Genomic DNA, 13689 nt, shown 5'->3' with positions numbered 1-13689 from the left:
CAGCTCTGTGAGGTAGGTACCATTTTGCAGTTAAGGGGATCCAGTCATGAAGAGTGTAAGTGGTTTGCCCAAGGTCACACAGCTGGTCAGCAGCGGACCTGGCATTTGAAGGCACACATTGCGGCCCCGGCTTTCATCTTTGATCTGGTGCATCACATCGCCTCTGGTAATAAAGGAGGATGCTAGGAAGACACCGACATTTAGATTTTTGAGTTTGGGCTATCGATGTTGGCCATTCATAGTTAAGGATGACAAAATCATTCAATAAAAACCCTTACTTGAAGTTCAGGGGATTCAGAAAATGAATTGGTAGTGATTAAGTTCAGATTGTCAGATGCTTCTCTTAAGGGACATGAGGTCATTTAATTGTCTGAAGACCAGTAACTTTAAATTGCTCATTAATCATTGGTTTTCCCTTAATGGCGTTGTAAGAAGAGAGATTGTGGCAGATTATAAATATCTGCTGTTAGATTTTTTAAACTCCAGGAGGTCGGGCAACAGTTATGAAACCATAATGTTGCCTGAACTAAAACCTGCTGATACAGACTGTCTTATCTCTCAAGAATACGTACAATATGAATTCTTTTAATGGGTTCATGAAATTTAACTCTAAAAGGCAGTAGGGCATGCCCAGGGCATAGGAATGCCTTCTCAAAATTGAATTTGTCCCGAAGTGGCAGGAAGGAGGCGATCCTGCTCCCCTCTGGGAGCCGCTGGGGCCTCTGAACCAGGCAGTATGGTGGTCTGTTCTGGCAAGTTCATCCCTGTGTGAAGCAAATGTGTCTGATTTTGTCAGGCCTCGGTTTCTCCCAGCTTCCTATCTTTTCATAGAAATGTGCAGGCAGTCAGTGCAAGGTCGCCAAGGTCACCAATGGGCAGGGTCACCCAGTTTGCACTGAGTCTGTTTCTAGTAGGTCCTTGCTGCCCTCTCTATGTACCCTTATACATCCCCCGCCTTTCTTGCTTTCCTCTTCGCCACTTCCTGTTACGTGCTGCTCTTCTTCGCACGGACTTCCTGCTCCCTGCCCAACTGCATCCCCTGTGTTCTCCCACTCACCCTGCTTCTGCAGCTACCTTGGTCCTCATTCTCCCAGAATGCCGTTTGCTTATGCTGTACTTCTGTTGGCCACAGTGATGTGTGTGTGTGTGTGTGGGGGGGGGGGGGGTACTTGGCTTCTCAACTCTTCGTGGGGAGAGGACTATTTTTATGCCCTGAGGAAACCACATCATTGAAGCAGGAAGGGTCTGGCTTCCTGGACGTTTGCCACCAGGAGGACCAAATTCACCAAATTCTCTGCCTTGGAGAAGTTCTGACTTGCTTCTTTTCAAGCTTCCCTACCGTAGACGCCAATACGAGAATGTCAAATCATTTGTCAGATCACTTATAAATATTTTTCTAGTTTGGGTCAGAGGGACTATTTCCTTGGGTGGTCAGTACTTTTGGGATACAACTGTGCTTTCTTACATACTGCAATACTCATTGCTACTGATTAGTTGTTAGATCTACTTCTATCCATTACCCCCCACTTTGTTTTTTTGTTTGTTTTTTTTTAATTTTATTGGGGAACAGTGTGTTTCTCCAGGGCCCATCAGCTCCAAGTCATTGTCCTTCAGTCTAGTTGCGGAGGGAGCAGCTCAGTTCCAAGTCCAGTTGCTGTTTTCAATCTTAGTTGCAGGGCGCGTAGCCCACCATCCCATGCGGGAATTGAACCGGCAACCTTGTTGCTGAGACCTCGCGCTCTAACCAACTGAACTATCCGATCGCCCCTCCGACAGTTCAGCGGCAGCTTGTTGTCTTCAATCTAGCTGTGAAGGGCTAGACTGGCCCATGTGGGAATCGAACCAGCAACTCTGTTGTTCAGGGCTCACGCTCTAACCAACTGAACTGAGCCATCCAGCCGCCCCATTTCCCCCCACCCCCACTTTGAATTCATGGCTTCTGTAACTGTTTCTGTGTTTGGATTTACTTGCAGATCACATAAGTAGCTTCCCTAGGTTTTTACCTCATACATTGTGGTGGCATTTACTTCATAGCCAAAATTCTTCGATTTAAGAGTACTTCTGAAAAGGCCTTAAAGCCATTTTTCTAACCTCTGCTACTTGAGTTTCTCCTACTAACATCCATGAGCCCAGGACCTACTTTGCTTAATTCTTCTTGATGAATAATTGCTGTGTTTGCCCTCCTCAGATTTTTCTGTTTGATTCAGAGATTCGTATAGATTGGTCTGTGGGGTTTCCTGTTAAAAGGGTACTGACGAATCCCCTAATCAGTCCCAAAATCTGGCACATACATAATTCTACTAGTTTTTTAAATTCAGAAAGTGAAAGATAACGGTATCACAACTCTTTTCAGTCTGTTTAGTTTGTTTTCAAAAAAAAAAAAAAAAAAAAAAAAAGGAAAGGCTGTTTCTGATTAACATTTCACCACCTTCAGGATTCCCTTTGAGACGTGCCATATTGTCACTAGGTGTGAAGCCACTCCACCAGCAACTCTAAGTGTGCATCTGTCACCATGACAACACCAACAATCATAACAAAGTGGTAGCATGATACTGTTGTGAGAATTCATGAAATTGTGTTAGTGAAAGTACTCCATGAACTATAAAAGCTACGCAAGTGTAACATGGCATGACCCCGTGAAATAGCAATGATGGCAAACCCTCAGATGGCTTTTATCTGTATCTTAGTATCTCCATTATTTAGGGTATTTGATTTTTAACATCATACCCCTAAAACTCAAAGTAGTTTAACTAAAATGCATGTTTAGAGCATTGTAAATAACGTTTTCCCCTTTCATTCAAATAATAGGTACCCCAATGTATAAATTTGTGGAACTACTGTAGTACCTTCCAAGAGAATATCTACGTGTGGCCTAACTTTATTGGACTTTCATAAACTCTTATCTAGTAAACATAAGGTCTAAAGTCACGTTCTCATGGAAAGAGCCCCTGTGCATCTTGCCCAAGGACAGAACTTAGACATTTGGAGTCCTGCAGTAAGCCAGTTCTCAAAACTCATTTTCTGTGTAGTCATCTTTTCATGTGCAGCCATCAGCCTTCACCTGCAAGACATATCACAAATTATATGGGAACATTTCCTTAATGATAGACTGGAGCGTTCACATAAAAACATGTTAGTGGAACAACCGGGTCCAGTTGAGACTTGAAGAAAAGCCGTGTTTCAAGATCCCATGGTATTCTATATTGAGTTCTAAGACAATTGCGACCCTGTAATTTTATTCCAGGTCTGTAGATCATAAAATTGTCTAATCCAGTTCAAATTTTATATCCAGCTATTTTAATCTCCATCAACTTCTTCCGATGGGGCTGCCTTTTAAGTTTAGTAATTGTAGGGAGAACACCCAGGATCGGAGCTGGCTGTACTTGCCGACAGAGTTTTTAAATGTGAAAGACTATAAACAAAGAACAAGACCTGAGTCTTAAATCTCCTGGCTTTCTCATTCTTTTGTATAAGGAAAACACTGGGGAGTTACTGAAAGAATAATAAGCTCTGCAAGGACTCAAGGTCTCTGCTTCATCATCTATATACACCGACACGGCCACACCTGACTTCCTTGGTTTCTAGAATCCAGGTCATCTAAATCATTGCCCTTTTCTGGCCGTGCTCCACTTTCTGCTCAGGCCAGGCTCTGGCCCGCCACATGGTGAAGCTCTTACTAGCAGCCTGGGTTCTCTCTCCCTTATTTCCGGTATGTTAGTGTTCACCCCTAACCTTTCATTTATCCCGACTAGGACTCCCAGGCTAGACAGGGACAAATGCTGCCTGGAGGCAGCATCATATGTTTATTGCACCGTTTGCAGACACTAGCATGACTGGGGTATCCCCACTGATTTGTTCTTGGGAGCACAGGTCCCCTTCAGCCCCTTTTGCTACGCACATCATTCACTTTCTGCATCCTTGCCCTTGGGCTGGAGCGTCACGGTGAAGATCATGGGAACCACATTGACTTGGCTCCCTACAAAGCCATGGTCTCTGATCTTAGTTGGGTCCTCATTACTCCTGCTGGGCAGCTCCTTTCCTACCAGATTTTCCCTAAAGGTGAATTCACACCCCCCTTACTGGCTTCGTGTCTGTAACGTTGCTGGCGGGTTGTCCTTCCCCATTCCTCTTGTTTCTTTCTGTGTGTCTGGACTTTTCATTAGTGTAATACTCCTGGCCTCTCTCCAGCCTTCTATTTATCCTTGAAGAGGGCTGATTTTCTGGTTGGAGTTTGCGGACCCAGACACCAGCATGCTTTTCTCTCTCGCGGTGGAGCCAGATGCCTGCATGGAGCGCGGGCTCTTCCTCTGCCTTGTTCAGATGGTAAGTTTGGTGGGGAGGGTGACTGCCGGTGAGAAGGGGGGCCTGCGGGTCCGGCTAGCTCTGGGGTGTGTATCTGATAATAACTGAAGTACAACCTCTCGCACGTTCATTACTAATGAAGCTGGTATTTTTCTCTCAATTTATCTGATGGCTGCATCTATCTCTGAATTGGCTCTCAAAGGCTGCTGAGGAACAAGATTGTCATTTACGAGGCACATGAAAACGCCAATATTTAATCCCATCTCTTCCCCATCAACCAAGCAGTTTTGACTCCTATTAAGTTATAAGATTAAGAGGCTCAGATGGGATCTTCCCAAACTTCTCCCATGTCACTGCATCTTTGTCCTCCTGCCACCTTCTCTATCTCCGAGGAGTCACCCATCTCCTTTCTAAGATGGATCTCACTTTCAGGTCCTCTTCTAGCTACTAGCTCATTCTTTCCTTCTTGTCTTTCTTGCTAGGGTCTCGGTTACCAGCATCTTCTCTTCCTGGTCCCTTGGGAAGAGGCTGCCACATAAGATCTCAAGGCCAAAAATTGCTGATTTCCTATCACACCTAGAGGAAAACCCAAGACCTTAACCCAGATCCATGAATATGACAAGAAAACACTGAACCCAGAGGGATTGGGGGAATCAGAACCTGCTCTGATAGGTTTGGCTAGTCTAAGACCCATCTATCCTTAAGTACAGTACCAACTGTATCTAAAATGTATCATTTATGAGTTATCGCCTGCATACTTTGAAATATCAGGCATATAAAGTAAACATTTTATTAATGGAATAGAAAATATGAAAGAGCAAAGAGGAGGAAATAAGGAAGCAATGTGTACCACATATTCCAAAAACCTACAATCATACACTTGTTATCGTTAAATTTCAAGCTTGGCGTTACGCTTCCTTGAAGCCATGGAAAAAAGGAAAACTCACTAGATTAAGTAATTCTCATGGTTCCAGGAACACAAGTTCAATCTCTGACAAAGTTTTGTCAGAGAAAATATTCTTTACAACTCATGTGCTCTTGAACCCGGGAACCTGTGATGCCAAAAGGGATGCCAAACCACAAAAAAAAACACCAAAAAAAATCAAAGATTTGGATTTGCGAGAGACACAGAGATGGCCTTCAAGCTCCAATTGATGAGGCTACACGTTACCAGTTCCTAAGTGGTATGACGAGAATAGAATATTTAGGTTGACAAGTTCTACCTTGATTGTGCTAGCAGAAGTTATTCATAAAATGTTCTCCTCCCACCGGTCCGCTTGGTTATCTGATGTCAGCCCTTCCAGCAGAGAGACAACACCTGCCAACACCAGTGCTTGTTTTGATGTTGCCAATATTCAAAATTGTCCATGACAATTATGAATAACAGAATCATTTGCATATTGAAACTAGTTCCTAGTTCCTGATAGGAAAACCAGTTTTGAACCCAAAAGGAGCGTGGTTGATATACTACTTGGTATTCCAGGAGGGAAGTCATTGAGGATCAGCGAGAAATTTCATTCAAATCACAAGACCAACTGTTGAGTCATCTAACTGTTTAAAAAAAATGAGCTCCTACTATGTGTACTCACCTAGTCTGAGGTGTGAGGTGGTCGTGGGAGTTTTCTATAAGGATTTGGCATGTGAGCCGACTCCCAAAGGATGAGTAGGCAGAGGGAACAGCACGTGCAAAGCCCCTGTGGCAGGAAGGGAGCAAGACTGGAGTACAGAACATGAGGGAGGACAGTGGAGGGTGAGGCTGGGCAGACAGCTGGGCCTTCTAGGCCTGGGAGCAGCATAGGAGCCACTGAAGGGCTTTTCCGGAGAGCCGGGGGCACACATGTGGGATCCGCCTGCTGAGTGCAGAGTGGATGGAAAGGGCAGAAACGAACATGGAGGGCTCAGATGGGGGCGACTTCAGACCTTCAAGTGAGAAGCGATGGTAGCTTGGACTCCTGTGCTGGTGTTAGCAGAAGAAAGAAGTGGGTAGACCATGGTTTATTCGTGAGGGGCAGTAAACAGAAGCTGATGAATGTTAGTGAGAAGAGGGACGTGTCACGACTTGCCACCGTCTGTGTTGCTGAACAAGATGGTGGGTGCCGCTCACAGAGCCGGAGCACGGGAGGATGCCCACATCTGGGAGGAAAGCCGTGCGTGCAGTGCCCTAAGACGCTAAGTGGTGTGTTGGGCGGGGCTGTGGGTTACACACGCTGCTGCAGCCCAGTGCTGTGGTAACTGAAACCTGAGTCCTCCTGGAAATCTCTTCTTGGGGATTAGATGTTGAACCTTACAAAATGTCGAAATTACAGCATGAAAATAGATGGTTAAATTGTTAGGATGTTATATGTAACTTTCCAAGCACTAGGGGAAAGCCGTGAATTTGGTTCCTGCTTGGAGGAGCATGACAGGTGTGTAACGTCCTGTGTGAACACGTTTCTAAGATTGAGAGATGCAAATCGCTGGGCCAGGTTTTGAAAGGTGCCCAGACAACAGGGAGGCCAGCAAGGGACCGATGCCAATTTTCGCTCACCCCTAACCGGACCCTGCAGGCGAATGGTGTCAGCAGCCGTGACACAACTGAGAGAGGAACAGGCAAATGGTGACTTAGAGAATAAAAACCATCAAATATATAAAGAAGGTTAAAGAAATGGCAGAAACGATTGCATACTCAAAGGTTTGAATTTAGAAGTAACCACTGGTACCAAAAGTTAGGTAAAAATAAGACATTTTATTCCCATTCTTCCACCTTCTTCTTGCTCCCCAGCTGTCCTGGTTCAGCTTCTCCCCAAACTGTCTCCTCTTTTTGTCTCTGGCATTCACCTGTGACTCAGCCTAGAAGGAGAACCGGAGGGCCAGGAATGTGTTCCCCCCGCTGGTGGTGACCTCAACCAAGGCAAACGGGAAGTTGCCTGTTTTTACTGCCTGGCACACTTTCGTTCCTATTACGTGTGCACAGAGCCCCAAGAGGAAAATGCAATTTGGAAATGACCTGATAACCACATTCTTGGAGCCTGGGTCCAAGAATGGTAAAAATCTAAACAATGCTTGGGGGAGGGGGAAGGGGAAGAGGCCGGGTGAAACAAAACACAATCTCCATTGTAAATGACTGGCTGTGATTAAATCCAAGTTAATGTCTAACTGGAAAGTGGAAATTTTAGATTATCAAGGTAGGGGTAACTCATCTTTTTATGAAGAAATAATTTTTATATTTTGAAAGTTTAATCATCACGATTAAAACAGCAAAGAAGTGTTTCAAAGGTTTCAAAGGTTTATTGAAAGTGTACCTTGAAGGCAAAAAGTTGGTGCAGATAACCCTTGAGTGTGGCTGGTTGGATTACAAGGGGACTAGGTCTAGGAGGGGAGAGGGGACAGATGCTGCCAGGGTATCTCCCTCCTGGGGCAGAGTCACTGGCTTCAACGTGCACCAGAGAGACTTCAAGGCTTATCGTGACTTCTGTTGGGGCCCCTGATGGGGAATTATGTGCTGAGTTATTCTTTTGAAGTCCTACCATGATTTTACGTTTATCAATATGCGTGTGTATCTGTATCAGGGACCTTTAATTCTGAGTTCTCAGGGCTATTATAATGACCTAGAACCTCTCAGGATGTCGCCCTCGCCATGCTGACCCTTCCACCAACACTATTAGTGCAACTCTTTGGACCAAAGTTTCATCAATCACCACAATCCTTAACAAGCTCAAATTGCTTTTATGAAGCGATAAAGAGTCTCAAAAATTGTATGAACAAAAAAAATGTGGATGCTGGAAGTTCATTCTTCCTGCCTACCCTCTGCTGGTTGCTCTTTGCCAACTGCAGGAAGAGTGATCCTGTAAAGTCTAGAGAGCGTCACCCTTTCTGGGACCCGCCTTCATTTGCTCATTCACTGATTCACACCCGCACGCATTTACTCATCCTGCACGTATTAAACACGCACATGGATGATGCTGCTTCTGCTGGAACCCAGGTTGTAAACGTGTCTGAAATCAGACCCAGCCCTAGTTTAGAGGGTCCCGCCCTCATGGGCGACAGACACCTCTGCTCCTCCTGTGTGTCCTGGTCTCATGGGAGGGAGCCTTTACCTCTGCTCTGTGAGGTTGGGAAGGAACAACAAGACTGTAAGGCAGGAGGAGGAGGTCAGGCCCCGGGGGGGGGGGGGGGGGGATCGCCCTTGGCAACGGTGACAATATGGCAACAGCAGGGAGAAAGATGGCTCCCAGAGCAGTCACACAGCCTGTTCTCCCCATTAATTAGGGTACTGTGGCAAAAAGCCCCCACTTTGGGGGTGGGCAGGCACAGGCAAGGATTTTGGGTTTGGTTTCATCTGGTTTGGTTTGGTTTGGTGTGGTCTGATTTGGTCTGGCCTGGCCTGGTCTGGTCTGGCCTGATCTGGTCTGGCCTGGTCTGGTCTGGTCTGACCTGGTCTGGTCTGGTCTGTCATGGTCTGGCCTGGTCTATCCTGGTCTTGCCTGGTCTGGTCTAGTCTGGTCTGGCCTGATCTGGTCTGGCCTGGTCTGGTCTGGTCTTCCCTGGTCTGGTCTGGCCTGGTCTGGCCTGGTCTGGTCTGGTCTTCCCTGGTCTGGCCTGGCCTGGTCTGGCCTGGTCTGGTCTGGTCTTGGCCTGGATTTTTGTGACACATGCTGTCATTCTCTTCTATACGCAACATACAACCATCACCTAGGAGCTTTCACATTATTCTGGGAGCAAACATGCAAAACCCCAAAGTATGAATAAACAAGAGGACTGGCAGTGCGTATGTAAATGAACCTGGGCACCGCCTCAACGTGGGGCAAGGAGCCCGCAAACCCCGGCCCCGAGTTGGCGACGCACTGGGCACCTGTCGCAGGTGACGCGGATGCGCTGGTCGCTGGATGCCCGCTGCTCGTCCTCCTTCTCCTGGAAGTGCTCCCGCACGCACTGCTCCTCAAACTCGTGCAGCCTCTTCAGCTCCTCATCGCTGAGAAACAGCTCTGCGCCAAGGGGGAGAGCTGGCATAAGGAGGTGCCCGACGCCACCAGGCACCCCTGGGAGCTTCCCAGCCCAGCCGCCATTCAAGCCCCTTCTTTGTCACGTGGAGACAGTCTGCTGACTACCCCAAGTGTCTATCACCCGGAGAGAGGTGGTAATCTGCAGCAGTCAGCTTCCCACGGAGCAACATGGCTGACTTTTTAACACAAAAAACAAAATTATGGCTATTTGGAAAGTGAAACTAAATACTATTGTTCTGGAAACCTGTGTGTATTCTGCAGATAGAGTCACATGTGCGCACTATTTTCCCATCACCTTTACCTTCAAGGAATTAAAACGTTTGAAAGGAACACGGAATTCATAAATACAGAAGAGTAATTTTCAAGAACTCTCTCCATTTCTCAGTTGTTCACGAGCGGGCTTTCAGTAAAAATAATGACTAATAAATTAACAAAACTAGAATAAAATTAACCCACAATGAGAAGCATCCTGCAAAGAATAGCAGTTGGGCTGTCCTGTTATGTTTTCACACATTTAAGTAGTTTAATGAGATTTCCATAAGGGTGACCCGTTTGGAACACTCTTGAAATTAGCCCAAGACAGAAATGAAAAAATCGTGCATGTACTCAATCCACGGTCCTGTTCATCTTGGTCCCCTTCTCTTTTCTTCCGGCAGCGACCACTAAGACGCATGACCATTATATAGATGTGGCTTAAAATGATCATTGGCGGAGGGAGGACTGGCCGGTCATGAAACGTCATAATCAGCTGATACCTCTGGAATTTCCACACTTGGTTGGATATTGACTTTACTTCAAAGAAGGTATTGCTTTAAAAAGAACACATGTTTAGTTAGTTCTACTACTTTCTGTTGTGGTGTCCCAGAGCAAGCAGTTACTCACACTGAAATGAAAAGATACAATGACGTGGCCTTTTCGTGCCAGTTAATACTGACTCCGAGGTAACCCCAGGAGTTTATCTATCCAAAGAAGGTATTGCTTTAAAAAGAACACATGTTTAGTTAGTTCTACTACTTTCTGTTGTGGTGTCCCAGAGCAAGCAGTTACTCACACTGAAATGAAAAGATACAATGACGTGGCCTTTTCGTGCCAGTTAATACTGACTCCGAGGTAACCCCAGGAGTTTATCTATCGGAGTGGATTCCCTACACTCAAGGACATTTCACTCATATAAATAACGAAGTGTACTGAAGTTGCTACCTACTGCTTTCTGATACATACCTGCACACTGCAGTATGCAGACTCATGCTAGAAAATTGTATCTAAATGTATGAGCCATTCAACTAAGTGTTTTGAAGTATTTTCACTTCTATTTCAGTCAAACCACTAGGTGACTATTTTTGGTAATGAATTACTTATTGAACTTATTCGGTTGCGTGCATTACTTTGGATGTTGGGTAAATTCCATCTTTGTCTTGTTTTAGTTTCCAATGGGAGGTACTCAGGGCATGATTGATAGAAATTGGAAATCCAGATCAAGTGTGTTGTCTGCCGACACGGGGACCTTAGAAAAGCCAGTTAACCTCTCATAACCTTCATATCCCCATCTCTCAAGCTTGGAGTTTGAACCAGATTCCCTCCAATGCCCTAGTTAGCTCTAAGAGTCTGTACTACTGTCAAGGATTTTTCCCTCGTATTTTTCTTCTGAGAAGCTAAAATAATTTTTTCAACATTTGTTAAGCATGGTCACGTACTCTACACATCGTGCTGAAATGGGCGAGTTTTATAAGAAGCTTGATTTTTAATTTGGGCCATTTTTCCCTAGGCCACTTTATTTTCTATTCTATAAATGATAACGAAATATTTCATATAATGTTACAATAGTTGTCACTGCTTAGGAAGTCAACATTGCTTTGTGTGCTTCCGATAATGAAAGGCAGAACTGGATCGAATCTTCTCTATCTTAGGAGACTTTCACGGAAGAAAATATTTTCGTTAGATTAAAATACACGCTAATGTGTTCAATACTAACCCAGATGAAATTGAACTGTATTTAAAATCAACTCTTGCTTTATGACTACATTAAGGCTTATAATGATTGAACCAAAAAAAAAAAAAAGACTGCAAAAATTCAACTCATTTAAAAGCCCTAGTGGAATTCGGTGTAAATACATGGCAGCCTGGGAGAATCTGGAAAGTAACAAATGAGAAGCTCACAATCGTCAGCCAGTCGTGACACGTACTTGAAAACTGCGATGAGCAAATTCACCAGGAGTATGTTGGCCACCAGGAGATAGCACGCCATGATGGCGGGGGCCAGCCAGGCGCCCGGGATGCACGGGGGCAGCCGCTTGCCTTCCTCGTCATACTGGTTGTCACCACAAGGTGCTGAAACAGAAGTTGGTCTTTGGGGGCTTGCTTTTTATCTAGAATGAAATAAATAGCTTGCCAATGTTATCATATGTCCCATTACTTCTCCTTTTCTGATTTCACAGGCCACCATCATCCATGTGAAAAATATCAGCTCATACAAAGACGATAAGAAATTCCTTTTTGCACATAGAAATAGTCATTCTTATCTATTTGTACACATTTTCCCCATTTCTTTATTGTGTTCATTTTTAAGCAGATAAATCTATCTTTATGGTTTCTTTCTTTACTATGATCCATTAGAAAGTTATTGAGTCTTCTAATTATTTAACATTAGCTTATGTTGTCTTCTTGGTTTCACTCATAATTTACTCTGAAAATAATTTTGTTATGGGGTTGGAGGTAAGGATCTCTCTACCTCCAAATCTGTTAATTAGCTGTTCTGGTGTCATGTTTGGAAAATAATCTTTTCTCTCTCTGCTCATTTGGAATGCCAGTTTGATCAGATGAGATCTATTTCCTGAGAGAAGAGATAGGACGCTCTCAACAGTGGTTAGGGAAGTTATCTCCATAAATGTATAGTCTGCATCTTTCTTACTAACAGTTTTAAAAAGTCCTGACACCAGAAAACAAGAGAAGTATTTGCAACTAGTAAAAGACAATCGGTAGTTAGCGAAGGAAGTGATTAATACACACATTTCCTGAACTACAGTCATGAGTCCCATGTAAACTTACGATTAATTTCCATGGCGTAGACTGTAAAGCGATTGGAAAGCAGGGTTTTATTTTTTTAATTGTGGCAGGAGAGCAGGAAACAAAATAAGAAGACAATTGAGAGAAAAGTAAAAAAAAAAGTAAAAAAAAAAGTAGAACAACACAAGAAATGCAAAGTATTCAAGCTTGGGGATTACAGATTCACACTCGCCAACACTGATCTATTGAGAAGAATTGTAAACATTGATTCAGGGAAATGTGTATGTATGTATTTCAAGCATCTTTATTTTACCACATGTTATCAGCAATAGCAAAAGCTCAGTATTTTAAAATACTGTGAAAAAAACACGCGACTACTGGCAGGTGATCATTTTAAGTACAGATGAACCAATCAAACATTCCCTATAGCCCAACACAAATAAATACAAAATTATTATGTAATAATCAGTCTAGAATTGAAAACCTACATTAACGGTGTGACTGAAAATGGTTTAGCCTCAAGTTTACCTCTACTGTCTTTCATTAACCAATTTAATAATAATAAAAAAAAAGAAAAAGTTACCTGTAAAAATGTTACAACACATATCTTGATCCTGAGGTCTTTTAGCATTTATGCATGTTTCCCTAGCTAATAGTCTCTAATATTCTTAGAGTTTTATATTCTAGCTTACCATGCTGCAAACACATTCAATAATCGACGTTGCGATACTTGTGATACTAACGTGTTATAAAAGCCAGATGGAAGGCACGTGTTCCCAGTATCACCTTGAGATACTGATAGCTCCATATCTCATACCAGGGGAGGGCGTTCAAACCCTTTTCCCAAAAGGCAGGTCATTGGAAGCAGCAGACAGGCTATTGAACCTGACGCTTTATGATAGCCCAGAAGTGCAAGTGGAAATATTAGTGCTGACGTGAAAACAGGGCTGCACAGCCTCGTTCACTGGCATGAAACAGCTATAAGAACATTTGAGCTTCGCGTCCCTACAACACACGACATGCGGTGACCTACTAGCTCAGACTGGGGAGACCTACATTCCCCAGAAATCCATGCAGGATTGCAGCTCATTTCCTCTGCTAACATCCAGAGAGTATTGCTGATAATTTGGAAAAAAATAAAAATAGCACTCCAGTAATGAAGAGGAAATGGAGAGCTGTATGGAAAATGGGCTTTGGTGGCTTGAAGCAGCAGATGACATGAGGCACTAGTCACCCTGTCACGCTCACTGTCATCCTACTAGAATAACACCACCAGCTCTGTCTTGAGGCAGAAAGAGATCAGGCTGAAGAAAAACTGGGATATTGGCACTGGAACCACATTCACGTGTTAGCCTGTTCACTGGGTCCAGCTAAAGGGACGTGAGACTCCGAATTCCAGTTA

At 44.1% G+C, this 13689-nt stretch overlaps 1 protein-coding gene across 1 annotated transcript in view; it reads right to left on the bottom strand.

Annotated features, from left to right (window-relative positions):
• TRPM1 (transient receptor potential cation channel subfamily M member 1) overlaps window positions 1-13689 on the bottom strand; it is a 47895-nt gene that overhangs the window by 2169 nt on the left and 32037 nt on the right. The window contains exons 22-24 of the mRNA XM_074317617.2: window positions 11468-11612; window positions 9891-10093; window positions 9134-9266 (exon numbers count right to left, since the gene is read on the bottom strand). Of these exons, the coding sequence (XP_074173718.2) occupies window positions 9134-9266; window positions 9891-10093; window positions 11468-11612 (481 nt within the window). The remainder of the gene's footprint in view (window positions 1-9133; window positions 9267-9890; window positions 10094-11467; window positions 11613-13689) is intronic.

The sequence above is a fragment of the Rhinolophus sinicus genome, chromosome 13 (genome assembly GCF_057876585.1).
Source record: "Rhinolophus sinicus isolate RSI-liver-muscle chromosome 13, RSI-T2T, whole genome shotgun sequence".
Lineage (NCBI taxonomy): Eukaryota > Metazoa > Chordata > Mammalia > Chiroptera > Rhinolophidae > Rhinolophus > Rhinolophus sinicus.
Note: the sequence above shows the minus strand (reverse complement) of the source record. Positions and strands in the feature narration are given on the sequence as shown.